General features: G+C 53.4%; 2 protein-coding genes across 9 annotated transcripts in view; both read right to left on the reverse strand.

The window, feature by feature from the left end:
• Positions 1–2682, reverse strand: part of CNNM3 (cyclin and CBS domain divalent metal cation transport mediator 3) — a 45823-nt gene extending 43141 nt beyond the window's left edge. For 3 of the 6 annotated variants that reach the window (XR_014254195.1, XM_082427327.1, XM_082427328.1), the window contains exon 1: positions 1214–2680. Coding sequence is in view for 5 of the 6 variants with exons in the window: in XM_082427327.1 (XP_082283453.1) it covers positions 1214–2570 (1357 nt within the window). In the remaining variant the exon portion in view is untranslated. Of the gene's footprint in view, positions 1–1213 lie in introns of all 6 variants that reach the window. The other 3 variants (XM_082427326.1, XM_082427324.1, XM_082427325.1) reach the window with 3 other exon arrangements.
• A 37-nt stretch (positions 2683–2719) lies between these two features.
• The window catches only part of CNNM4 (cyclin and CBS domain divalent metal cation transport mediator 4), a 38845-nt gene continuing 15396 nt past the window's right edge, over positions 2720–26168 (reverse strand). Inside the window, exons 2-8 of one of the 3 annotated variants that reach the window (XM_082427320.1) lie at positions 15514–15657; positions 15105–15239; positions 13924–14093; positions 13565–13661; positions 11930–11992; positions 8649–8833; positions 2720–8345 (exon numbers count right to left, since the gene is read on the reverse strand). In XM_082427320.1, coding sequence (XP_082283446.1) covers positions 8148–8345; positions 8649–8833; positions 11930–11992; positions 13565–13661; positions 13924–14093; positions 15105–15239; positions 15514–15657 — 992 coding nt within the window. In that variant the 3' untranslated portion in view covers positions 2720–8147. The remainder of the gene's footprint in view (positions 8346–8648; positions 8834–11929; positions 11993–13564; positions 13662–13923; positions 14094–15104; positions 15240–15513; positions 15658–26168) is intronic. The other 2 variants (XM_082427321.1, XM_082427322.1) reach the window with 2 other exon arrangements.

Genomic DNA, 26168 nt, shown 5'->3' on the forward strand with positions numbered 1-26168 from the left:
GGGCTGCATGGCTACTCTCTGAGGAAACAGCCGGGAGCTTATCAGAGATTCTCTAGCAGAGCAGCCAGAGCAGCCAGGGCTGCCCATCAAAGTCTCCCACCGAGATCCCCAGATACAGTAATAACAGTTACTGCCTAACTTCAACACCCAAGCATCTCGCAAGGATTATAGGAGATGGCGCGCGAGAGCGCCCACTAGTGGCCGCCATACAGCAGTGCTAATGCAGGAGTAACATGGTCACTACCGCAGAGCTTGGCCTCCCTGCCCTGACAGTCAAGGGGCTCACAGGGGCCTGGAGACTTCACAGCTGCCAGGAAGATGAGGGCAAGCTGCTCACTTCTCCACCTCAATTATGCAGTCTTTAGGGTGAAGCTCATCCAGAGTCTTGAGATGTCCCCAAACCCATCCTCCAGTTCAGGTGTGAAAAGCATGGCTAGTGGCCAACACATGGCCAAGCTCTGGGGAAGACACCCAAGCCCAACAACGGAGAGGGAGACTGCAGGGGAATCCAAACCTTCACAATGCGAGGGTCTCAGTTTTTACCAGGGTGAAAGGAGAGGGTGAAAATGTGGAGTTACGAGAGAACTTGAGACCTTACTCAGGGTTTAAAAAAAAGTAACGGGAGACTAATTGGTATCCATCAAGTTGCTTCTGGTGAAATTACAGTGGAAGTTTCTTCCACACCTGTAGAAAAACATTTACCAATCATTCCCTTTCCCTTCCTTTTACCAATCAGGAAGGTAGCAGCCCATCAGTGACCTTAACAATGATGCCCTGGAAACATCACAGGACCTGCTAATTTTATATCATATGTGTGCAGACTGCGGCGTCCAGGTATCTGAAGACTATACTCTTCTATGTTCTTTCAGTTTCTATCCAAGAGTTTGGACCTGCTACAAACCCAAAGCCCACAGAAATGACCTGGTAAAGAGCTGGAGAGCTAGAGCCAAGTAGACATACCTCCCCAAACTGGGGGCCTGCCAGAAGGGGATTTCTGCTGTCTATAGCACTGTCAGTTTCGGAGCCACAGCCTTAAAATGATATTTCGAAGGGTCATTCGGAGCTGCAAAGCCATCCTCTTCATTAAAAGGGCCCTTAGAGGCTTCCCTGCCCTCCACGGGGGTGGGACCCTTCCCCAGAAGCTTCCCTAAACCCCCACTCCTTCTCTAGGGCGCTGACATGCGAGTCCCCTCCGCGATTCCCCGGCCGTTACCTCGTTTGAACTCCTCCAGGACGGCGTCTAGCTTGGTGTCGTTGAAGACAAAGTGGAGTGGGTGGCTGTAGAAGCGGGTGATTGTGCTGAGCGGCGTGCAGTCTTCGGGGTCCACGAAGGCCAAGTCCTTGAGGTAGAGCATGTCCACGATGTTGGAACGCTCGTCCTCGTACACGGGGATGCGCGTGTGGCCGCTCTGCATGATGCTGGCCAGGACGCCGAAGTCCAGCACGGTGCTGGCGTCCAGCATGAAGCAGTCCTCGAGGGGCGTGAGCACGTCCTCCACGGTCCGGCAGGGCAGCACGCCCTTGCTGAGATCGCTGTAGGGGTCGCCGCCGCCGCGCGCCAGTTCCAGCACGCGCTCGCGCAGCCGCCCTGGCCGCGCCGCCAGCTCCAGCAGCTGACCCACGGGCAGCGCCACGGGCAAGGTGAGCAGCACTGCCAGGCGGCTGAGGATCAGCGCGCGCGGCGCCAGCGCCAACGTCCAGCGCCCGCTCACGGCGGCCGGCACCACCTCGCCCACCAGGAACACGAGCCCCGCGCTGCCGAGTACGGCGGGCACGGCGCGCTGGCCGGCCGCGCGGTACAGCAACACCGCCAGCGCCGCCTGCGCCAAGCTGGCCAGCAGCAGCAGCGCGCCCAGGGCGCAGCCGGCCCAGCGCCGCGCGGGCTCCAGGCGCCGCGCCGCCGCACGCTCCGCCTCCGAGCCGCTCTCGCGCAGCACCTGCACCTCGGCCGGCGCCAGCGCCAGCGCGCTCAGCTGCAGGCCCCGCGCCAGCGCCGCCAGCGCCAGCAGCCCCGCCGCCCCCAGGCCCAGAGCCCAGGGCGGCGCCGCCTCCTCGGCTGCCCCGCCGCCCGGCTCCACACGCACGGCCAGCAGCGCCGAATGCGGGCGCACAGCCTCGGCGCGCAGGCGCAGCAGCGCGCGCCACTCGCCCGTGGGGGCCGCCGCCTCTTCTGCCGCCGCGCCGCTCGGCTCCCCGCGCACCGCCAGCAGCGCCGAGTGCGGGCGCACAGCCTCAGCGCGCAGGCGCAGGAGCGCGCGCCACTCGCCCGTGGGGGCCGCCGCCTCGTCGGACGCCGCGGCCGGCCCGCCCTCGGGGCAACCCGCCCCCTCAGGGGCCACCCAGGACCAGGAGCTGTTGGCGAAGCCCGAGCCGAAGAGGCGCAGGCGGAAGGTGGCCTCCGGAGCGGCCCGCATCTCCCCTCCGCGCGCCCACCCCGCGCCCGCCGCTCCGTCCTCCTCCAGACAGACACCCAGCACTCGCGGGCCCGACGCCGCCTCCCCGGCAGCGTTGCCCAGGCAGAGCGCGGCGAGCAACCAGCCTAGCCGACCCGCCGCCGCCGCCGCCGCCATCGCCTGCTGCCCCCTCTCGGCCTCCCGCGCAGCCTACCCCTCCGCCTCCCCCGGGCCAATCGTCGCCAGCCCTGGCGCCGCTTCCGCCAATAGGCGGCGGGCGGGGGCGGGCCCCAGGGTCGGACTAGGCTGCGCCGGGGAGTAAACAAGCCGCGGCGCGATCCCGGGGCGGGCCGGGGGCGTGGGGCTCTCGCCCCCGCGGGGCTCGGACACGACTCTCGGGGCTGGGGCTGGCTGGCGTCCGGAGGGCGCCGAGCGGCGAACTGGCCCCCACTCCACGGGCGTCTGGTTCTCACCGGCAGTCCCCGCTCTCCGGGAGGCCGGGCCCGTGCTTTGGGAAGTCCCTGGCTCGGGACTCGGGCCGCAGAGCGGAGCGGCGCTCCTGAAATTGCAGGCAGAGAATTCAGCCAAGGGAGATGGGACGTTTTCTCAGAAAGGGCTCCCCTGAACCACCGACCTAAAGGGCGAGGAGGGCTGAAAGAACCGGTGACTGGGCATCGGAAGCTAAGGTTTATTGAAAGTGTTTCTTGATCGCGCCCGATTCTGCTATAGGTCTGGGACGTGACACACAGCCCCTGCCTTAAAGGAACTTGCATTCCTGCCTGGGGGAACGATGGTAAATACGTACACGCACGAAATCACTACCTCATTGGATCCTCACAGCTACTACATGTTATGAATATATTTTACCGGAGAAAAGTGAAGCACGACTCAGGCACGGATGTTGGGTTTCAACGCGACCAGCCTAATAACCTGTTAGCCATCCCAGCCACATTAGGAGATGGCAGCTCTGTCAGGAATTACCGTACAGTATCTGGTCACTCCCCTTATAGCAGATCATCCTTGGGAAAATAATTCCTAAAGACCAACAAGAACTACTCAAGAGAATCCTCCCAAAGACTGTGTGGTCCTTGACAGTGTGGAATGTTCTTCAACCTATTATATGTGAACTTTACCTGGTTGGAAGGAAATAGACAACCTGCTAACCAGACCTCTCTATAGGTGTCCAGATGAAATGGGTTTTTTAATATTTTCTTTACATTTTTATGTATTTTCAAATCTCCTAACATACATAGACTTTCGTAAGGCCATCCATGTACATGTCATTTAAAATGGTCTTTACAAGGATTCTATAGAAATTCATGTGCTGTGTCATGAAAACACTATAAACAACAGTTAAGACACTGTGGCCTCAATTAAGTGAAATATGTTTGTGTGGAAGGTAATGTGCAAGAATGAATAAACCCGTGGCGAGTGACCGGCAGAAATATTGTGTGAAAAGTTCCAGAATAAGCCGCCAGCAGAAGCAATAATGACTACTGAGCCTTTCCACTGGGCTGGCATGCCTCTTTTGAAAGAAAAAAATAATAATAGTAGACTCAACCCCTTTGGTTCACACTTCTGTCTCCAAGTCCAGATAAAATGCTGACACTGAGATAGAATGGACAACAAGCTTGAAATGAGTCATGTGCCTGAAAAGTTAACTAGCGAAGACCAGTTCCAGAGGCAAGATGGGGAGAACACTCGATATATCCAGACAGGGCTCTGACCTTTGACAAGTTACTTTTCCCCTGGTCTCGGGCTCCCTTGGAAAACAACCTGTAACTTATTTGGGAGGGGGGAAAACTTTGAGTAGAAGAACAGTTGGATCACGCTTGGAAAACACAAATAGTGATTTAAACTGTGAGACCCAAAGACAAAGGATCCAGTACAGAGCAAACAAAGCTGCTCACGAGTGACTTTCTGTGAACAATAGAGGCCCCAACACTACTTTGCCAGCTTCTTTCTTCCTTGGCTCTGTGTCACTCTTTGGCCCATCATCACAGCGTCAGTGGAGACACTTGTCACCGGGCATTCAGTTCCCCCATGGGCGATTTTTCCTTTCTGATCATTTGGTTCAAGACATTTCCATGTTCTATCTAGTATTCTTGAGTTTCAAACCCATAACTATTGTGTGTGACCCCTGGCTAATTCCTTCTTCTCTCTCAAGTCTGCAGACGTCACTTCCTCCAGCTGGTTTTCCTCAACCATCTTGACTAGATTGGGTCAAGGTTATGGGAGAATTGTGCTCCCCTGCAATAGCATCCAGTACTCACCTTCTTATAAGACCCATTCATTCATTCAACAAGTATTTCCTGCATCCAGTGCCTGCAATGTACCAGGTACTGTCCTAGTGCTGGGACTGCAGTGGAAATAAGAAAGACCCTGACCTGCTGGAGGTTAAGTTCTAGTGTGAGGACAACAGAAAGTGTACAAATGCGTATTTTAATATCTGACAATAAGTGCTATGGAGAAAAACATGGCAATACAAGGAGACGGACAGAGGGACTGGGGCCAAGCTCTTTTGGATGGGGTGATGGGGGAAGGCTTCTTCAAGGAAGTAGCATTTGAACAGAGGCTTAGATGAAGCAAGGGGGTGAGCCTCAACAAAGACCTGGGAGGAAGTTCCAGGCGGAGAAGACAGCCTGAGGGGTTGGTGGCACCTGGCATGTAGCAAGGGCTTAAACGTGTGGAACAGATGGATGAATGAAATTTATTCCTGCCCACCTATGCCCAAGACTTTGTATTTGTTATTCCTTTTATCTGAAATGTCCTCTTTCCTTTCTGCCTACCCAGTGCCTCCCTTTCCTTAAACATTTCCCCCCCAGTTCGCCCTGTCATGCCAGGCTTGCTTGAGGCCCTGGCCTGGGTGCACTCGACTGCACACACAGGACGAGGCACCTGTGGGCAGGAGTCTGCCTGGCTGAAGCCTCGGGAGCACATCCAGTGAGGTCCCTCTCAGGCGGGCTCTCCAGCGGTGAGCGCTCCAACTGTGAAACCACAGCCAGCCCCTGAGTATGGACAGAGAGGCTCCTGCTGCTATAAGACAATGTGATCATACTTTTGGATCAAGCTCCTTTCTCCTTCAGCCCCCAGGGGAGAGAGGAGGGGCAATCTGCCCATCCCAGCTGCCCCCAACCCTCTAGTGTCCATTTTACTGGATTCCTAATGGTGGCAGTTGAGCACACTTGCCCTGTCTTATCTAGCAGCAGCTGGCACTCTCTAGCTCCTGTGACAACAGCCTTGATTACATATATTTGTGTAAGTTACATTTCTGCTTCCTTTTTACTGCTGAACAGAACCAGAATGCTTGTCCCTTGCCCTGTCATAAGTGACAGCCAAGCACAGCCACTTCTAGCTCTATGACCGGTACCGAGTATCGACAGAACTCAAACAGGGCAACTGTAAACTCACCAAGATTTATACGTATTTCTTTTTTTATTACCAATCAAAAATAAATTCCGTATATCGTTTAGCAAATATTATCATTGTTTTGTGACAAAAGACACAAGAGTCATAACAACAAAACTCCCCGAGAGTCAAACTCATAACAATGCCAAAATAAATCACAAAAATATACAAATTAAAATCTTATGCAAAATAAATATGAGTTATTTGCTACGGTGGCTGTAACTCGCCTACCCATCCAGAGGCCGTTTGCGAAGGTCTCCCTTCCAGGGGAAGACATGCAGGGCTGGGCCAGGTCAGGGTACTGCTCAGCCCAGGAACCAGAGATTGGAATAGGAGGTGAAAAATTGCACTGGGAGGAGGAAGTCATCGGACCAGTAATATGTGGAAATAATCATGACCCTCTGCAAAAAGTGATTATAAATGGGGACGGGAAGAAGAGGGGAGGCGGGACCATCTCTTGAAAGTAACTGTGCGTGCAAAGAGGTAGCCGTGGAAGTGTGTGCACCTGCTCCTTTGGCTTCACACACACTCGGTTCAGGCCGTGAGTCTGCTCCACCTGGCACTCAGGTCCCAGGAACACAGCTCTGCGAGCCTCTGTGTGGACTCGGAAAGCAAGCTGCTCCTGGAGAAAACTAAGGGGTTTTCAGGCCCCAACGGGGGACAAAAGTCTGGTATCTTTTTTCCTTATGGCTTGAGAACCCATGGCTGTCACCACCTTCTCTGCAGACTTGTAGGAATCTGTGTCTGGAAGGACTTTAAAATGACCAGGGGCCAGTATACTTGGTGCAAGACATTTCCTGGTCCCCAACAGAGCACTTGGGGTAACAGGACTCACAGGCTGAGGAAAGGAGTGAATAAATAACACTCAGGTAGGCCGGTGGAGTCTCCCTCGCCTGATCTTGGGCCCCCCCCCCCCAGCAACTGTTCCACCCAATCAAAGGGCCACCGTGGACCTTGGTCCTACAGCCTCCCCGATGGCGGGAAGCCTGCAGCATAGGGAAAAGGTGCTGGGGCAGGACTGCACGTGGGGCTGGGGCTCTGAGCGCCCAGGACCACGAGCTTCAGCAAAGGCCAGGACGACATCTCACACTAGGATAACACGCACGTGGGGAAGATGGGGCTGCCAGCTGTGTGCCTTTTAGGTGGATCTGTAAGTGCGTGAACAAAGCCAGGGGAGCCTCAGCCACAGAGGAAAGGGCATGAAGAACCTGCTTAGGTTGGCTTCCTACAACATCCTCTTGTCCTCAATCCCCAAGAGGCACTGGGGTTTTGGATTAGAAACCGGGAGTCCGGAAAGAAGGGCTTGGTGGGTCGGTGACTGAAACCTGACTTTCGCTGTGGGGTGGGAAGGGGGATGGAACGAATTGCTAACGACGTAGATGCCCATGACCAGGTTCCCTCCTGGCCCCGAAAGGAGCATCGCAGACAAGTCCCCTCTAACGCAGTCGCTCCCCCAACCTGGGGAAAACCTTTGGTGAAAGTGAGGTCAGGGCCTGGGGAGCAGGGGTTAGCAATCTTAAAGGTGTGAGACCCTGCCTAACACTTGGACTCAGCCCCATTACAAGGGGAGAGTTGTCCAGAGGAGCAGATAGGAGGGACGGGGCGAGAGTCCTCAGCGGAGCCCAACTCACCAGGAGAGCCCGTCCGCAGAGTTCTAGGAGATTCCTGGGTCCAGCGATTACCAGGAGGAGGTGTGCTCCTCTCCGCAGTTGCGAGTGTCACGTCCCTGATCACAGTTCCCAGAATCCCTCGGCCTCGGCGACACCAGGCAAGCCTCAGCGCGTGTCCGGGCAATTGTTCTCAGCGCTATTTGGTTCTTTGCTTCCTGGGAAGAACTGTCTTCCTTCCCGAGAGAAAAACTTCCTCCAGCAGGCCCCTGGGATGCCATCTCTGGAGGAGGCAGAGGAGGTGCAGAAAGAGTAGGCTTCCTGAGTCAGGGACACAGCCAAAAAGGTCACGGCTGGGAGCAGGTTATGGCTATTGCTTCCGGGGTGAGAAACCCTACCCCTTTTAAAGTTTTTGTGGGAAAAAAAAAAAAATTGTTCTTAAAGTTCCTTAACCCTGTCTTCCCTTCCCCATATGGTATTAAAAAGAGGTGAGATGAGCCTAGTTTAGAAGCGCTCCTGGTCGCCGGCCCATTGCCCCACAGTCCAGGGTGGGCCGCCGCCAGCTCGCAGCTGTTCAGAGGTCCCTGTCGGAGGCCAGATCCCCCTCGGGTCGGGGGCCATCTGGCTGCTCAGTTAGACAGGCTATCTGTACCCCTTCCGGCCTAACAGGCTCCCTGTCTTCGTGTGGGCCCACTGGGGAGGCCCCCGCGGGGCTGGCGGGGGACCCCGGGCCCTCCCGTCAGATGGCGCCCTCGAGGGAGGCTCTGTGCAGCAAGGAGTTGCGCTCGTTCAGGAGAGTCGTGGTCTCGTCCACCAGGGGCAGCTCGGACTTGTCGGTCAAGTTCTCGGTACAGATGGTGCACCCATCCGGGGGGAACTGGGGGCAGTTCTCCATGCGTGAGGCCAGCAGCCCATTCTGGTACTGTTGCCGGGTGATCTGCAGGGGGAAGCGGGAGGGCCTGGTTCACTGACAGCAGGGCTGGGGGTGGGGGCCAACCCTACAGGAGACCCGGAGAAACGGGCGGCCAGGAGGGAGGCTGCGAGTCCAGGAGAGAGGGCGTGACCCAGGGGGCGGGGCGGGGGGGTGAGGAGCTAGAGTAGGAGGGACACGCTCGGGCCGCCCTCCGTGCTGGGTGTGGTGGATCAAAGAAAGAAGCTGCCGGTCAGAGGCAGAGTGATCCAGACGCCCAGGATGAGGAGGATGGTGCTGCCTGGGAAGAGGGCCATGGGGAGCGCTCACCTTAATGTACTGGAGGTCCATGAGCGCCCGGACGCTGAAGTCGGAGGTGTACTGGCCCAGGATGGAGCTGCCGAACTGGTGGCTGCTGCCCGCCAAGGGGGCTGTGCTCGACGCCGTTTCCGAGCGGTCCGGGTAGCTGAGGGAGGCCGAGCGGCTGAGGGGTACGGGGTGGGACGGGGAGCGGTCTGTGGAGGGAGAGAGGCTGTCAGGCCGGGGGCCAGCCTGGTGCCCCTCACAGCCTCCCATCCAACCTTGTCCACGGACACCCGGGCAGTGGTGCCCCTACCGGCAGCGGGAAGTAGTTCTCGGACACAAACGAACGGAAGCTCTGCCTGCAGGTCTGACCTCATCAACGCCAATGAGTTAGTTTGTTTAGGACTGTGGTGCAGTAAGTTATTAAAAAGTCTACCCAAACAGATGAACAAAACAGAAAACAAAAACCAGAGACACAGAAAGTTTATGGCTACAAAACCCCTCATTTCCCCAACAGCTGATCAGGCAAGGGTGACACAGCGATGACCCGAGCATGGCAGAGGAGCCACTGGACAGCTTCTGTCAAGGGACATAAACTGCATAGTTTTAAATTATATGAAAAGGAAGAACCTACAGTTTGCACTCTCTCACCACACGTCATACACCCCCCAACATGACACACTGTTCACATCTCAAAATGCTCGTAAGAGCTCAAAAGTGTGTTCTGCACGTAACCTGTTGTGTGTGGAACAGTCCTGCCCTGTGTCTGCTGAGCCCAGCCAGTCTGGCAGGGGGATGGGGGTGCAGCAGGTTCCTCTCAGAGGAACCTAGAGGCCCCAGAGCTCCAGGCTTCCCACTCTGGGGTGTCTGGGGGCTGGGTCCCAGTCCGCCTCCCATGAGGCAGAGCCTGGGGTAGCGGTGGCAGTGCCTCTTCCCGCCACTAGGGGAAGCACAGGCCTCCATTCGGTCGACTGTAACCAGGAAAGGGGAATGACTCAACCTCCAACGAGGAAGGAACCAGCTCCTTATTTTGGAAAAGGAAGGGCACACACATTATTGTACATCATTAGCTCGTATTTTTGGGAACACCCAGAAAACAATGAAATGCACCAAGAAGTTAATTGTGGAGGCATACTGGCTTGTTTTAAACAAACAGGAAGTGGACTAAGCTGATTTGCTTAGTTAACTAGTAAGTTACTAACTGCTGAGTTAGCTATTCTAACAGACCAGTGAAAAGAGCAACCATTGAATCTGGGTGGCTGAACCAAGTGCGACTGAACTGAGTAATACTCTACGTTTGCATTTCATTCATAAAACTAGGAAAATACAGTCTGGATATTCTATGATTAGGTGATATACAACCACTAGAGGACCATGTGCATGTATCACTCATTCTAACTCAGGCAACACCTCTGATTAAGTTCTAGCAAAGAACAGAAACACTAGGGATATTGCTTAATATTTAACATTAATTATTTGGATGATAGAATGATTTTAATTAATGCTTATTAACACTTCAGGAACAGGAACTGAATTTAAACCAACATAAATTAGTCACATGGCCTATTAAAAACAGAGGTCTAGAAATATAACAAAATATGAAGTGTTTGTTTCTGAGTAATGAAATTATGATGCTTCTTAATTTTCTTAAGATTTTTTTCCACCTTCCCAATTTTCTAAATAAGCTATGTTACTTTTATGATTAAAACAAAACAAAACAAAAAAACAGGGGGTTTGACTTGGTAAGTCCATTTCTGGAAGAATATTCTAAGGACATAATCTTAAATACAGAAGAAGTTTTTCCGTAAAGAGGTTTACATCATGCTGTTATACTTAGAATATAGACCCCCATGAATATGCATAAGGGGGAAAAAAACAAATGAAGGCACGCCTGCTTGGTGAAACCCTGTGTAGCTCTAACTAGAAAGCTTATGGAAAAGTGTCTCGGTTCCCATATTAGGTAAAGACATCAGGATTCAAACCATGTATGCATCAACTCCCGGCCATCTATGAGACAGAAGCAAGAGCAGAAGAGGAGAGTGAGGCTGAGGGGTTGGCCAGTGAGGGCTGACATGGCACATTCTGTTCTCATCAGACAGCCCCCTGCTCAAAGACCATTAATTGCTTTGTACTTCCCATCACTGCCAAAAGTTGGCTGTGTTTGAACGGGACAAGTGACTTCTAAATCACCTTTTTATTTTTTATTTTTTTTAAAGAGGATCAATTAAAAAAAGTGTGTGTTTGTACATTTAAGATGGAAAAAAACCCAGCTGTACAAACATAATAGGGGAAACAGTTGACTGAAGTGACAGGTTTTTAGCACTGCTGGGGCCCCAGGACCTTCTCTAAGTTACGCACTGAGACCGGAGCTCAAAGGCACTCGTAATGCTCTTCTCCTCCGGCCTCAGCAGCCCGGGCCAGAATCCTGACATCAGGACCTCTGCTGCCGCAGTATACATGGGATAGGAATCCCTCGAACTGAGTGATTCTGGGGCCAACACAGTTCCCACCGACCCTGGGACAAGGCTCAGGAGTGTGACATATCAAAGGCCAGAAATAGCATGTTTCTGTGGCTTTTGGAATTTTCCTAAACACTTTCTGATTGGAATGTCACATTTTGGTTGTAATAGAGAAAAAACAAATAGTAACTGAGCTCTAACTAAACATTTTGTATCAATTCTCTCACTGCTGCCAACAATTCTAACAAGAGGGCACATGTATTGTTCCCATTTCACAGGAGGAAACTAAGACTTAGAAAAGGTAAGTCAGCTCCCGGAATCATTTAGCTGCTGTCTACGGAGACCCCATTCAACCAGGGCAGTATGACTGCGGCCACACTTCTAACCACCCAGCTGCTGCCTCCCCCTGGCAGGTGGAACCAGCAGCCAAAGAGTGAAAACCAAAGCCTGTGAGGAAAGCTGGAAAGTTTTTTAGAGAAAGCTGATGGGGTGCCAAGTCATCCTGCTGAGGCCCGTGAGTGGCCCTGAGCAGCTGGGCTCCCTTGGCCTGGCCGGGAGCCACCCTCCACTCCCAGCCTGTCACCTGCAGGCGTGTGTGTCTCTTCTCAAAGACCGAAGGACCTTTGGGGAAACCCTTCCAGGACCTGGGCAAAGGCACATAGTAATTGGGCCCCAGGCCAAGCAGAGCCAGCACTGGCCAGGCTGGCCCACAAGTGTGAGCAGGTGGGATGGCACAGGTGCTGGGCGGGGGCGGGGCCCCCAGTGCCTGCTGGGAGTGGTTAATGCAGCTGCAGTGTGCAGGCTCGGGCGGCAGGTGGCAGTGCAAATTCTCCAGCCATGCCATGTTACCTGAGAGCCAGGAGAGCAGGGAGTTCCGCTTGCCAGGCGGACACCTGACCAGGGTGGAAGGCACTGGAGCAAAAGAGGAAAAGGTCAGTGATGGGTGGGGTGGATGTGGAGCCGTAGGTACAGGATGGAGAAGCAGACTTGCTGGGGGCCAGGTTCCCTCGAGCAGAGAGGGAGGCACAACAGTAGAGGGGACCCGGCTCTGACGGGGAGGGTGCTCAGAGCTGACCAGAGCCCTGATCAGAGAAGGGCAGAAGCTGGTGGGGTGCGCCCAGAGCCCCCGGAAGTCGTCTCCCCTCCCTTCCAGCCACTGCAAGTGGGAACCAGGGGCCTCCACATCAAAAGACAGAGCCCAGGACCCTAACCAGGCTCTGAGGCGTGGCTGCAGAGAAAGGGTGCTTGGAGGAACGTCCCGTGACTGTGTGCCCTGCTGCACAAGATTTCCCCAAGCTGGACCGCAAGAGGTGCTCTCAGGAGGGGCAGAGAAGTCCTCCCCAGGCCTGGGGCACCTGGGCAGGGGCCACCTGTTCCAAAACCCAGCCCTGCAGCCTTGTTTCCCACTCCCCTCCCCCAGGAGCCTGCTCACGCTGGTGGAGGAGCTGAGCTGAGTCAGTATGCACAGGTGCCCAGCCCCCCGCACGGGGGTCCTCGTTGTCAAAGGACAGTAACAGGCACAGCACGGAGGCTCCCCAGGAGCTGCAGCAGCCCCCTCACCATGTGCCTGTCCCCGGCACCAAAGCAGATTTTCACCCCCCAGCCCGCAGCAACCTGGGGCCGGAGGGGTCATACAACTGGCAAGGAGCCGAGCCGGGCGAGACTTGGGCCTCGTCTGCAGGGCACCCCCTCCAGCAAGGGGAGCCTGAGCCACCCAGGACTGGAGAAGCAGAGGGCGCCGGGGTGGCCAGAGTGGCCCTTCTCAGAGGCTGTCCAGTCCTTTCTTTGCCCCCAGGTCCCTTTATTCCATCAGAACGGCCCCTTAACCAAAAGGCAGTGGCTCAGCCCCCTGAAAAGCCGAAGGCATCTGCAAACTGCACGGCCAGAAAACAGGCCCCGGCCTGGCCTCCAAACGTGGGAGCTATGGGTCCCCTTCCCCAACCCTGACTCCCCTGGCCCAGTCTTCACAAGTGAGGCCCTGCAGCCTCCCTCCACCTGCCTCCCTCTCAACTGGCCTCCCACCGTCACGGCTAAGGAGGGCCACTGTGGCCCGCTTGCCCAGTTGGCCCACTCTGCTGTCATAGGTCCTCCCGCTCAAGGGCCACTAATGGCCTCCTGCTTCATATCGCAAGCAAATACCATCAACTTCCTGCAGCTCCCTGACTCATATCCACCCTTTTCCTCATCTCCTGGTGGGCTGGTCTCCCCACCTCAGAACACGCTCTCAGCTCCCTCCGGGCTTTCGTCAGAATCCCCTTCTCATCTCTTCTCTCCACCCTCTGAACCCTGTCCCAAGGGGCGAGTCACTGCTCTTCCAGGCCACTTCCCCGAGGCCCTGGCAACTCTGGCCCTCGCTGGCCTCCTCTCCCCCGAGCCACCTGGGTTATGACCCTTCTAGGCGGCCCTAGGTTCTGGGGGGCCAGTCCGAGTCTCTCCCCCTCCAGGAGTGCTGGAGGGCGGCCCAGACATGGCCCAGAGACTCACCAGAGGGGAACGAGGACAGGGCCATGGTCCCGTAGTAGGAGAAGGCGCCCGTCTCAAACTTCATGTTCTCCTTCCCGGCCTCCACCTCTACCTTCCCCTGAAAGAACGCAGGTCAGGGTTACAAACAGAGTTGAGAAGGAAAAAACACCCGGGAAGAAAAAGCCTGAGGCACGAGGGAGAAGCGAGGAGTGCACAGGGCTGTGTGCCCCGTGGAGGAGCTAGTTCCAGAGCCCTGGAGACCCGGGGGCGCAACGGTGGCCTTGCAGGAGGAGGACGGGCAACGGGGAGCAGAGGCTCAAGGGCAGGAAAGCAGGTGAGAGGGCAGCGCGGGCACGGAGGGCGGGGCGGGGCAGGCGCACCTGCAGGATGAGGATAAAGTAGTCAGCCGGCTTGTTGCGGGTGTACAGGTAATGGCGGACGTAGTACTTGTTGTGTTCATCGAACTTGAGCTCCTGAATGACATCCGGGTACTTGAGCAGCCGCAGCAGGATCTTCTCTGATATCAGAGCGGGGCTGAACTGGGGAACCTCTGGAGGAGGAGAGAGGAGGATTTCACATGAGGCCAGGCTGGGCCGGGCAGTGCCTGGAAGATGGTCACTGCTGTGCTGTACGGCTCCTCACTGCCTGGCCCTGCCTCCCCGGAGGACGTGACCTTGGCTCCGGCCTCAGTACACTCAAGTCTGTCACCGGTTGGGCCTGAACAGTGGCTCCTGCACTAATAGAACATGACCTCAGGCAAACTCCTTCACCCGTGCCTCAGTTCTCTCCTCTGTAAAATGGGGATTTAAAACTTCATGGGGTCGCTGTTTGGTGAAATGGGATAACCGATGTAGGACACTTAGACAGACGCTTGCCACATGCGAAGTGCCTAATAAACGTGACTATCACTACTGTCAGTATCCACATCATCAACAGCCCGGCAGGAAAAGCACAGGAGAGGGAAGGATCACAGCTTTAGCAAGTGAGGGCTGGGAAGGAAGTCAGACCGAGGGGAGAGGACAGAGCAGGCGGGCGTTTTCCTAATCAATCACCCGGGTCTCCAAGGGAGCTTTGAGTCAGGGGTGAGAAGAGAGAAAAGTCACTGACCTAGAAGTCAGGTCCCGAGGGGCCCAGCAGATGCAGGCGGAGGGGAGGCAGAGAGACGAGAAGGGAGCTGGATCCAGACGCTCAGAGAGGATGAGCAGGCAGGGCTGTGGGCTGTACCCAGGGGGAGGGGGCATATGGAAGGGCCTCCTTCTCCCTCCTCAACGGGGAGCCCGGTGCCCACCTCAGGTCCTCCCAGCACATAACAGCCCAAACAAACCCAGACGGTTCCTGGAAGTCTGTAGCAGCAACCCATTAACGGGGAAAACAAACCGCAGGGATCGTCGGTGGGGATGGAAGGAAAACACCTCGCCCCCTTCCAGAGGCAGCGGCGCGTGCCCCAGGCCCTTCATCTGCTGTAGCCCTTGTCCCCTGGGGAGGAGTAACCAGAGGCCCAGTACGTCTCCCTCCGGGGCTGTATCCCACCGACACCCGAAGGCCCCCCTCTTGCTCTTACCCGTGGACAGGAAGCGGTGAGCAGCCAGAAGCAGCTGAGGTGAAATTTTCACCTTGAGTTCATTGTCAGCATCCTTGAAGGCTGAGAAGTCACGTTTGTTCTTCTCAGATACCCGTTTCCGGCTTCGGTTGTCAGCTGCAAGAGAGGGAATGTGGAACTGAGAACAGCATCCCCCAAGGACTGGGGAACAGACTGGTACCCACCCGCCGGCTCCCAGCTCCGCGGGCCCTTCTTCCACCAGAAGCAGAAGCAGCAGTGTCTGGGCTGAGACACAAATGCTGGGAGGAAGGAAGGCGGCTCCTGTGGATGCTCCGAGCAGCCTCCCGTCCCCACAGCGGCCTTCCCCCCTGGGGACAGCAGGTGCCAGTCTGAGCAGAGCAGGGCAGGGAAGGGTGGGAAGGGGACTCACTGTACATATCAGACTCGTCCAGGATCTCGGACTTGATGATCTCCTCGATGACGTCCTCCAGGGTGACCAGGCCCAGCACCTCGTAGAAGGGGTCACCTTCGCCCTCGTTGTTCACCTTCTGCACGATGGCCAGGTGGGACTTCCCTGCGGGGACAATATAATGAGTCAAACAAGAGCAGAGGGACCAGTCATGAGACTCCTCGACCAAAAGTTAACGCATTTGGGGTCATGAGTCACTGGGGTGGGGTCATGAACGGCCTTTTTTCCCCTTTCTGCATTTCCTGAAGCTCCTACTGCAAACAGACATTGCTTTTATGGAAAGGAAAACCAAAAGTATTTTTCAATGTAAAGGCATTTAATTAAGGACCATTTGTTTAAATAGAATGAAAATGGCAAGGCCCTGCCTGGTGCCGCGCATCAGGGGCTCCTGGGACCCCTGGGAAGGGGAGAGACCCACCCTGACAACTCGTGGACAGAGGCAGCATCGGTCAGAGCCCTGCGTGCACCAGCTGGACATGGGGCTCCCCAGGGGGCCCACGCTGTCCCCCATGGGCCTCAGAGGCCACTCACGTTCCTTCACCTGGTGCTCCCTGGCAAAACTTGCCTGCGTGTACCCAGGGGCCGTGATTCTGCCCAAGGCAAGGGCTCTCAGTTCCCAAAGCCATTAACAAATTAGCCCAGGCTATAATTAGGCCAGGCAGGTACTATAATTAGAGGAGGGTCACCCTTAGAAGCAAGAAAGAAAGTTAGGAGGCAGAGGGTGGGGAGGAAGGACCCTCCACAGAAGCTCTGTGGGGTGGCAGGGCTTCCCAGGCCCTCCTTTGGGGTCCCACACTGCTCTCGTGCCCCTCGCCCCAGCGCGTGACAATGACACGGTGACAGCCAAGAAGGGCCCGGCCCCCACTCTGGGTTGAACGGGACTGTGTGACCCACACACGAGGACACGGGTCTAGAGCAGCCTAAGGGGAGAAGGCCCGGAGAGCTGTGAAGGTCAAGTCAGGGTCTCCTGCTCAGCTTCCCCTGCATGACCCAGTCTCAGCCCTGACTCTAGCGCACGGTCCGCAGAGGATGTTCTCCAGGTCTCTAAGGCCTCAGGGAATCCCAGCCCCAGGATGCACCTTCATAACTCCTAGGGGCCTCTGAGGGAGAACAGAGACATGCCAGTTCTCGGGACCAGCATTTCTAAAAATAAAGTGAAAAATCGCAGAGTACACCACATGGGGGGAAGTACTGTTTATCGTTTGTGTGGTTGGTTTTTTTGTGTGTGAAACTTTTCCACAATGTGCCGGTCACTGTGGTATCCTTATTTCCAGTCGTGGTCAAAAAACTTTCAGCACTTTGTCAGGCAGAGCCATGGACTCGATTAAAACTTTCCAGTGTCTTCCAGAGCTGAGCCGGCAAGACCCAGAGCTCGGCCAAGGTCCTCAGCAGGCAGCAGCCAGTCAGGGCCAGAACCCTGGTGTCCGGCCCCCCGGCCTCTTCACCTGCCACTGCTGCCCATCCCGGAGCGCTCTCTGGAGACAGAAACGATGCTCTGAGGGGCCTGGGGCAGCCAGTTAAGCTGTGTCATCAGGCGGGAACCAGACTTAGAGCAAGGTAGCTTTTGCTGCTTCCAGACAGCACACCCTAATGAGCCTGGGAGTACCCAGTGCTGGGGAGACACGCAGGCCCCCACAGGCACTCTGGTGGGTGGGCAGGTAAACGGGCACTCATTTCAGGAGGCCAAGTTGGAGGCATGTCTCAGAATTCAGGGTCCCTAAGCTTGGACTTGGAAATTCCACAGGTAGGAACTTACTCTACGGATATAATTTTCAAAATGTAGAAAGACAGAAAAAGCAAAGGGGTTCATCAGAACATTCTTTTTAACAACCTCAAACCTCGAGAGCAATGGAGCAGGAGTCCTTAACAGGAGCCACTGCTGTTCTGGGGAGAATGCGGCACAGCCGGATGAACCACATTGTGGAAGGAAGCCCTGGAGAGGCTATAACGGGACAGAATGCGTGCTGCCATCTGCCTGCGAGGGGCGGTGAGGTGTAAACTACCCTGTTAGCGTCTGGAGGAGATAACCATGGCCACCTTCGGGGATATTTGGAGTTTGAGGGAGGGGCCTTGTTGTCCCTTACTTTATACCCTTCTATATTGTTCTAGGCATGTTTTACTTCTACAGTTTTTTTTTTTTAATTGAGAAAAAATGAAGGGGGAAAAACAAAATTAAAGGGAACAAAGGGAAACTGGTGAGAGGGGGTGAGCAAGGACCCTCCCTGCCTAACCTGCCGCAGACTGAGCCCCGGAGAACAGGGTGGGTGTGGCTCAGTCCCCAGGTCCTTGCTCACAGCCCAGAAGTCAGAGCCCCTGCGGAGAAGACACAGCTCCAGTAATATGAGAAAACCTCCCCCTCCCCACTGAACCCTCTAATTAACTCACAGACTCAGAACAAGTCCTGACCCACAAAACAGTCACGGGTCACACTGGGCCTCACAGGGAAAGGTGGGTGGCTTCTCTGAAGGACCGTAATGCCCCTCCTGTGGATGAAACGAGCAGATTCCTTGAGCCCCTCTCAGCCCTCCTCGCTCCTCTCTGGGGCACCTTGGTTTGTGGAATCCACTGGTGGGTGTGGGTGCCCTCTAGTGGCAGCACCTTGCAGACAGGTACCCCGTAGGTAAGGCAACCCGGGGCACTGCCCACGGCCAGCCCTGCTCTGCGGCTAAGAGCTTGGAACACTGCACTGACTGTGGCTGGCCAGTTGGGCCCCATGCAAAGGTGCTGGGCTGGGGGCCAGTCAGTCATCCTCTGCTGGCCCGGGCACAGGACCCTGGGCCGTGTCTGCCTTCTTCTAATTTATCTGCCCAGAGGAGCCATTCTTGGGTCGTAGCAGAACCATCTCCCCACCTGGTCAGAGAACCTCTCTTGCCAAGGTCACCAATGACCTCCAATGGTGGGGTCTCATTCTCAGATGACCTGCCCGGGCCACAGTCTCTGACAAGGGGCCAACTCTCTCCCTCCCCCTGGAAATCCTCCCTCTCCTCGGCTTCCAGGACACGGCTCTCCTGGTGTTCCTCTGACCTCAGGGCTGCTTCTTCTCCTTGAGAAGAGAGGGTCCCAGGGCTCAGTCCTTGCACCTGGTCCCTTGCCTCTGGACTTTAAATACAAACTATACATCAAGGCGTCTCAAATAACTATGAGCAGCCCAGCCCTCTCCTGTGCCCTCCAGACTCACATATCTAGCTGCTCGCTGACAGCTAGCTCCACGTGGATGTCTAACATCTTGAACTTAACTCGGCCGAAACCTAGCTCCTGCCCTTCCCCCAGACCTCCCCAATCTCCATCCATCCAGTGGATGGGGCCCTGGAAGAATAAACTTTGCCACCTCTATTTCTTTTTTTCTTTGGCCACGCTGTGCGGCATGCGGGATCTTAGTTCCCCAACCAGGGTTCGAACCCGAGCCCCCTGCAGTGGAAGCGCAGAGTCCTAACCACTGGATCGCCAGGGAAGTCCCTGATTCCTCTGTTTCTCTACCCTTCTACATCCAGCCCACTCAGCGGATCCCATCAGCTCTGCCTGCAATGGACACCCAGAATCCAACCTCTTCTGGGAGCCTCCACTGCTACTGCCGCGTGCTGAGCCACGTGCACCTCCTCTCACCCAGAGGGTGAGAACCCAAGTCTTCATCCTGGACCCGAGTCTACTCTCAACACAGCAGCAAGGGGGACCCTCTTACAGGAGAAGTTATAACGCCACCTCACGCTGTGCCCCACACCCTCCAGGGGCTCTGTCTCACTCCAGGTAGACTGCATACTCCTCGCAGCGGCCTGGGGCCCAAAGCCCTCCTGCTGCCCTGCTCCCTCACACTTGTGCCGCTCGGCCTCCTGGCTCTTCCTCAAACTCCTAAGGCTGCTCCCTCAGCCTGGCCTGTTCCTTGCCCACATACCTGCCCAACTCAGCCTGCTTTGGGTCTTCCTTCACTGCTCAAATGTCACCTTGGCCTACCCAGAGGGCCTCACTGAGTACTGCAACCCTTCCTCCAGCCCCGCAACCCTGGTCTTTAGTTTATCACCTACAATAAACAATAGAGGGCTTCCCTGGTGGCAGAGTGGTTAAGAATCCGGCTGCTGATGCAGGGGAAACGGGTTCGAGCTCTGGTCCGGGAAAGTCCCACATGCCGCGGAGCAGCTAAGCCCGTGCACCACAACTACTGAGCCTGTGCTGTAGAGCCCGCGAGCCACAACTACTGAGCCCGCGAGCCACAACTACTGAAGCCCACGCACCTAGAGCCTGTGCTCCGCAACAAGAGAAGCCACCGCAATGAGAAGCCCACGCACCGCAATGAAGAGTAGCCCCCGCTCACCACAAGTAGAGAAAGCCCGCATGCAGCAACGAAGACCCAACGCAGCCAAAAATAAATAAATTTAAAAAAAAAAAGAACATTCTTGTTCATTGTGTTTATCGTTTTATGGCCCATCTTCTCCCACTAGATTGAGAGCTCCATCATATCAGAGGCTGTCGTCTGTGTTCCCGAAACTCAAAACAGCAAGCAGCACACAGTAGGTGTTCAAAGAATATTTGTGGAATGGATAATACAGTTCATGTGGATGTGCCTTAGGAAAAGAAACATAACCAATGGGGGAAGGGGGAGAGGGACGGAGACTAGGCAAAGAATTATTCTGAATTTTAGTAATCAAGAAGTTTCTGTACAGACTTCCCTGGTGGCGCAGTGGTTAAAACTCCATGCTCCCAAAGCAGGGGGCCCAGGTTCGATCCCTGGTCAGGGAACTAGATCCCACATGCATGCCGCAACTAAGAGTCTGCATGCCACAACTAAGGAGCCCATGTGCCGCAACTAAGGAGCCGGCAAGCCGCAACTAAGACCCGGTGCAACCAAATAAATAAATAAATATTAAAAAAAAAAAAAAAAGCAACAGGTGGTGATGACTTAAAAAAAAAAAAAGCAGCTTCGAACAGTAATTCAGAAATTACTATTAACTGATTTACCATTTAGAATAAGAGGATCAACTTAGGACTTACATTTATGATTCTCATTGTATGGAATTTAAATCTAATATAGAATTTCATTTTAATGAGTTACCTCATTTGATTATTAGTATCCATTCAACTGGATAATTGGATTTTGCGGGGAGAAGTGGGGTGAGAAATGAAACATGAAAATTGACGTAATACATCTACTCCAAAAGCTGAGAATCCCACATTTTCCAAGGCAGTCCTTATTCAAAGAAAAAAAGGCTGAGAAAATGTAGCAAAATGATTATATTTGGCTGACCCATATGAAATTGCTGATATTTGACTATTTTTGACCAAAAAAAAAAAAAAAAAGACAATTTCAATTCATATGGTTTAACCTAACAGTATGGGGGGTTCAGTATGGTTTCTGTTTTCTTTTTTATACTTTTCTAAATAGAAATTCTAAAATTTCCATAATCGATGGTAGAATTAGAAAGAAACACATAAGAAAGAAAGAAACTCTTAAAAATACTCTCACACTGCTTTGCTAGGGCCTGGGGCTTCCTCAGCCTTCTAAATTCAAGCACTGCTAGGAAGGGGCAACCTGGCTGTGGGGAAGGGAAGGAGGCACCTTGAAATTGCTGTCCTGAGGTCACCTCTGGGCCACATCTGGCTGCAAGCTTGCCCTCTCCGCCCTTGTCAGCCTTTGTCCAGGTCAGAAAGCTGCACGAGGCCTCTAGAAACCCCCGCCGGATCGGCAGATGCAGACAGCAAGCCTGGGCCTCTTTCACTGCCCTCTCCCACCTGGAAGAGGGGGCAAGCAGAGGGAGGACCTGCCTGAGTCCCTCAACAACCCTCCCTCACCTCTTTACCCTTCCACCGGCCCGTTAGCACTCACTGCCCCCGCGCCACCCCGCCCCAGTTCTTCCTTTCCCAGCACTTGGAAGGCGGCAGGCTGTGCCATCGGCTGCCTGGCATCCAGCTCCCTACGGACCAGGACCAGGATGCAGCTAGCCTGGCCTGCACCGTGATTCACTTCTCTCCACGAGCCCCCCATCCCTCGCCCGGTGCACAGCAGATGCTCCAAACTCTGCTAGAAACATACAGGGAGGTCTCCAGGGGCCCTGGAAAGCCCAGCCCTCCACCGCCCACAAGGCCCATTTTAGCAAACAGCTGTGGCCTCCTCCGCCCACCCCACCCCACCCCCCCCACCCCCGGTAAAAAACCTTTATAGTCTCTCAAAGATCATAAGAAAAAAACATTACTAGGTGCTGGGTTTCAAAGTCCACAAGGGCTCGGAGAGGCCCTACTCGCCAGCTCCAGTTGCCTTTTCTCATGGGGAAGATCCAGGGGCCCCAGATCAGACGTGGGATTACCGCCACCCAAGACGGTGTCCTCGGCATCTCTCGCTGGCCTCCCTCGCTGGCCTCCCGGCAGGTCCCACCTCCTGCCATCCCAGGTTCCAAGACTGGCCCTGAGCTCTCAGGCCCCCCCCCATGGGGAGAGGAGCTGGCCAGGCAGCCAGCTGCCAAGTGCAGACCCATGGCCCAAGACATAGCCTTGGGCCATGGGTCTGCACTTGCAGACAACAGGCACCCTGATTTCCTGGGAATCCCCCTCCTCCGCCTCCCTCCACCCGGCCAGGGCAGGATTAGGCTGATGATTAATCGCGCTGACCTCAGCCAGCAGGAGGAGCCGTGGCCCATCCCAGAAAGAAGCCAGAGGCCAGGGTGACAGAGGAACCAGAGGGGCACAGCACAGCCCTCCCAACTCAGCTCCAAGGGGGTGGGAGAGTTACATGCAGAAAGAATACTGCAGAGCATCCAGAGCAGAGGGGGGCCGGCCGGACTGGGGAGGGCCGGGTGGAAGTTGTTTAATCAATGAGCAATTCAAAAGAACAGTGAGAAAAAATTTTTTAATTTTTTTAATTAAAAAAAAAACACTGAGGAGGTCCTTAATTTTAATATAAATTAAAATATAAGACTTTGGTGACTAAAAGAGTGCAGTACTGGAGAGAACAATGACATTTTTCCGTCATGACCTGGCAGTATGCGTCAAGATGTAAAATGTATGACCTTGGACTCCGTTTCTTTCACTTCTAGAAAAGACCATAACACAAAGGAAGTGCCCAGGCCACGTACAAGGTGTGCCCAGGAGGGTCCACCCAGTGTGGTTTATGACACAGTATTGCAGGCACTAAAAAGGCTGATGTAGATATAGATTTATTTTAAAAGACGGTGGTTCACTGTTTGTGTAAAGCAGAAAGTTACAAAACAGGACAGTAAGAGCGATACTGGTTTCTTTTGCTTTTGCTTGATGCATTTTAAAGTCAACATGTATTACTTTTTAATTTTTACACTTATAATCAGAAAAGAGAAGAAGGATGTCTCATTTTGAGGGAGAGAAGCAATACAGTTCATTGCTGACTCACTAGAAGAAAACGCAACAAAAACATTTGGGGTGGTAGGATGAGGGTGACTTTGACTTTTATTTCTTAATCATTTTCCACTTTTCTAAAAGTTTCTACAGTAAATATATTACTTTTATTTTTATTTTAATTAAAAATACAAGGTACACTTTTCTGCACCTCGCGTGTTGCCCTCAGAGAGGTCACTGGAGCGCAGAGCTGCTCCCCACTCCGCGGCCCGAGAGCTCTGATTGTGGGCACCAGGATGGATCTGGATCTGACCCTCTCCCTTCTGCTGATGGACACATTATTGTTGCCAGGTTTTTTTCTACTGCAAATAATGCTGTAAAGATAATCCCTGTACGTCCACTATTTTCGACCCACGTGAGATACATTTATAGTTGTGGAGTCACAGGTCAAAGGGCAAATTTGAAAGAAAACTCCCAATTGCCCTCCCCAGCTTGGGTCCCGGTTTACACTCTCACCCACAGAAATTATATTGGGCGGTTCTTGACTCACGCCTCCTTGTCCAGATGAGGCTCAATATACAGCAGGTGCCCGACAGGCAAGCTAGCCAATGAATATCACCAGTGAAAATACCGCATTATAGTGGGCTATGTTTTTGTTTGGTTTTGATAAATTTATTTATTTTATTTTTATTTATTTTTGGCTGCATTGGGTCCTTGCTGCCGTGCGCCGGCCCTCTCCAGTTGCGGCGAGCGGGGGCTACTCCTCGCTGCGGTGCGTGGGCCTCTCATTGCGGTGGCCTCTCCCGTTGCGGAGCACAGGCTCTAGGTGCGCGGGCTCAGTAGTTGTGGCTCACGGGCTCAGTAGTTGTGGCTCGCGGGCCCTAGAGCACAGGCTCAGTAGTTGTGGCGCACGGGCTTAGTTGCTCCGCGGCATGTGGGATCTTCCCGGACCAGGGCTCGAACCCGTGTCCCCTGCGTTGGCAGGCGGATTCTTAACCACTGCGCCACCAGGGAAGCCCCAACGGGTTATGTTTTTAAAAGGAAAGAAATGAAAATGTAAGGCAAGACAAAAGGTAAAACAGAGTAAAGCAGGAAAAAAAAAAAAAAAGACAGTGATAGGAGGACAGCTGCATGGAAAGAAATGGAAATGGAGACACTGGGGCCCACTTGACAAAATAGACAGGGGTCTGCAGGTAAAAGGGGTTCTAGAGACTGACCAGGAGATCGACCAGCCGAGCCACCCCGAGCAAGACAACAACGCAGCACGGCCCATCCGGGACCTTTCAGAACAGGGTCTCCCAAGGGGGTACTCATCCCTTACACGGTTTCTGTTTATTTTTAATCCAAGATAAATAAGCAACTTTAGCTTTTGTTTCTACACAGACTGACCACGGGTGGGCCTGGACCAGGCCTGCAAGCCAGCCGGTCACCAGTCACCGCAGGTGACCACGGGGCTCCGGATGTCCTGCACACACACACTCGCTCATACTCCAGCAGACTGGGAGCAAGTGCACACAGGGATTTACACACGATGTGGAGTACGCGGGACCAAAGCAAAGCTCGCAAAATGGACAGCTGCTTAACAAGACCCGGGCAAGGAAATCCCAGAATGAAGAGCACAGATGCCAACAAAGGCCAGAGCTGCCCCTCTCACCACCCGCCGCCTCAACCAGCATCGGGGGAAAATCAGTAAGGATGGAGTCAGCGCTGAGTGATTGGCCAAAATGATTCAAAACAAAGAAAACTATGTGAAACACAGACGTCCAGCCACTGTCAGTAATGATGAATCCCAGCACAAGGGCATTTTGTGCCTTGAGAAAGTATATAAAGTATGTGCTAGAGATAATAGGAAGTGATAACTATTAGCAAGACATTTAAAAATAACAGTTATTCCATTTTTACTTCTTTAAAATTGTTTTTCTTTGTTTCATAATATATGTATTAGAAAAACAGTACATGTATATAATTTTTGAATGAATGGAGATACAAATTAAAAAAAATTTTTTTCCTACTAGGGTCCACAATCAAAAAAGTTTAAAGAGCTCTGTTTAGAACAGCCTTGGAAAGGTGGCCACACCTTCGCTGTCCCTTTGCACCGTAGACGCTTGGGTGTCCCCCCTCAGGGTCTACTTCCCCCCAGGCACTGAGCAGGCAGGGCGAGCACTTCTGGGGGAGGAGGGCAGGGTGCTGTCCCGCCCCTCCCCTCCCCCCATCAGAGCATCTCCTACGACCAACCCCGCTCTTCACAGGAGGAAACCCCAGCTCAGAAAGGTCCTGCCCAGAATAGCACTGTGAGGAGGTGAGCAAGCTGGGATTCAGAAATGGGACTTCTCCAAATAGCCTTCTTTTAACCCAAGCGCCCCAGGGGTCAAGCTGTTGATAAATGGATGTCGGGGAACCCTAAGACTGTTCTCTAATTCTCAGGACAGGTCTTCATGGCTTTGATTTTTCAGTTAACTAGTAGTCTCTAATTTTTAACCTTTTATGATGGAAAATAAAAGCATATACAAAAGTAGAGGAAATAATATCATTACACCCTTCACCTACCTTAAACAATTAACAACTCTTCTGGCCAGTCCTGTTTCCTCTTTCGCCCCACCCGCTCCACTAGTTTATTATGAAGGAAATCCCAGATCTTATCTGTAAACATCTGTAACTTTTACCCAAGCACTTTGGTGAGTATCTCTAAAAGTTAAGGACCCTTTAAAAAAACAAAACCACAATAGTATCATCACACACATCACACAAACATATAATTCCTTAAGACCATCAACAGTCAGCGCTCTAACTTCCCCAGTTTTCTTGTAATTTTTTTTTACATCTAACTAATTTTTACATGGTTTTTTTTCTGATTGTGGTAACAAAAGTAGAAAGAAGGAAATTAAGATCACTTTTAATCCTACCTTCCAAAGATAAGTACTGGTAACTGCTTGTTTGCTTTGGTCTTTTAAAATTAACATATATAGATAAAATATTATAATATATATTTTCTCCACAAATTGGATCATAATGTAAATAGTTTTGTACTCCGTTTTTTAAATACTTTGCATTCTTTGTATTTGCCCATGTCATAGAAATATTTGTAAAAATTGAATGGCCTGATAATATTTCATTGCACACATGTGTACATAATCTCAAGCCCCATTGGGCTCTTAAACTGTGTCCTTCCCCTTTTTTTGCCAACATGAAAATCCTCATAATAAATATATTTGGATCTATCTCTATGTCCTTAAGATAGATTTCTAGAAGGGGAATACCTGGGTCAAAGGAGAGGGTTGTTTTTTTTTTAAGTTTCTTAAGTTATCTCAGGAGTGAGTTCAGAC

This window comes from Balaenoptera physalus, assembly GCF_965194825.1.
Source record: "Balaenoptera physalus genome assembly, chromosome: 15".
Classification (NCBI taxonomy): Eukaryota; Metazoa; Chordata; class Mammalia; order Artiodactyla; family Balaenopteridae; genus Balaenoptera; species Balaenoptera physalus.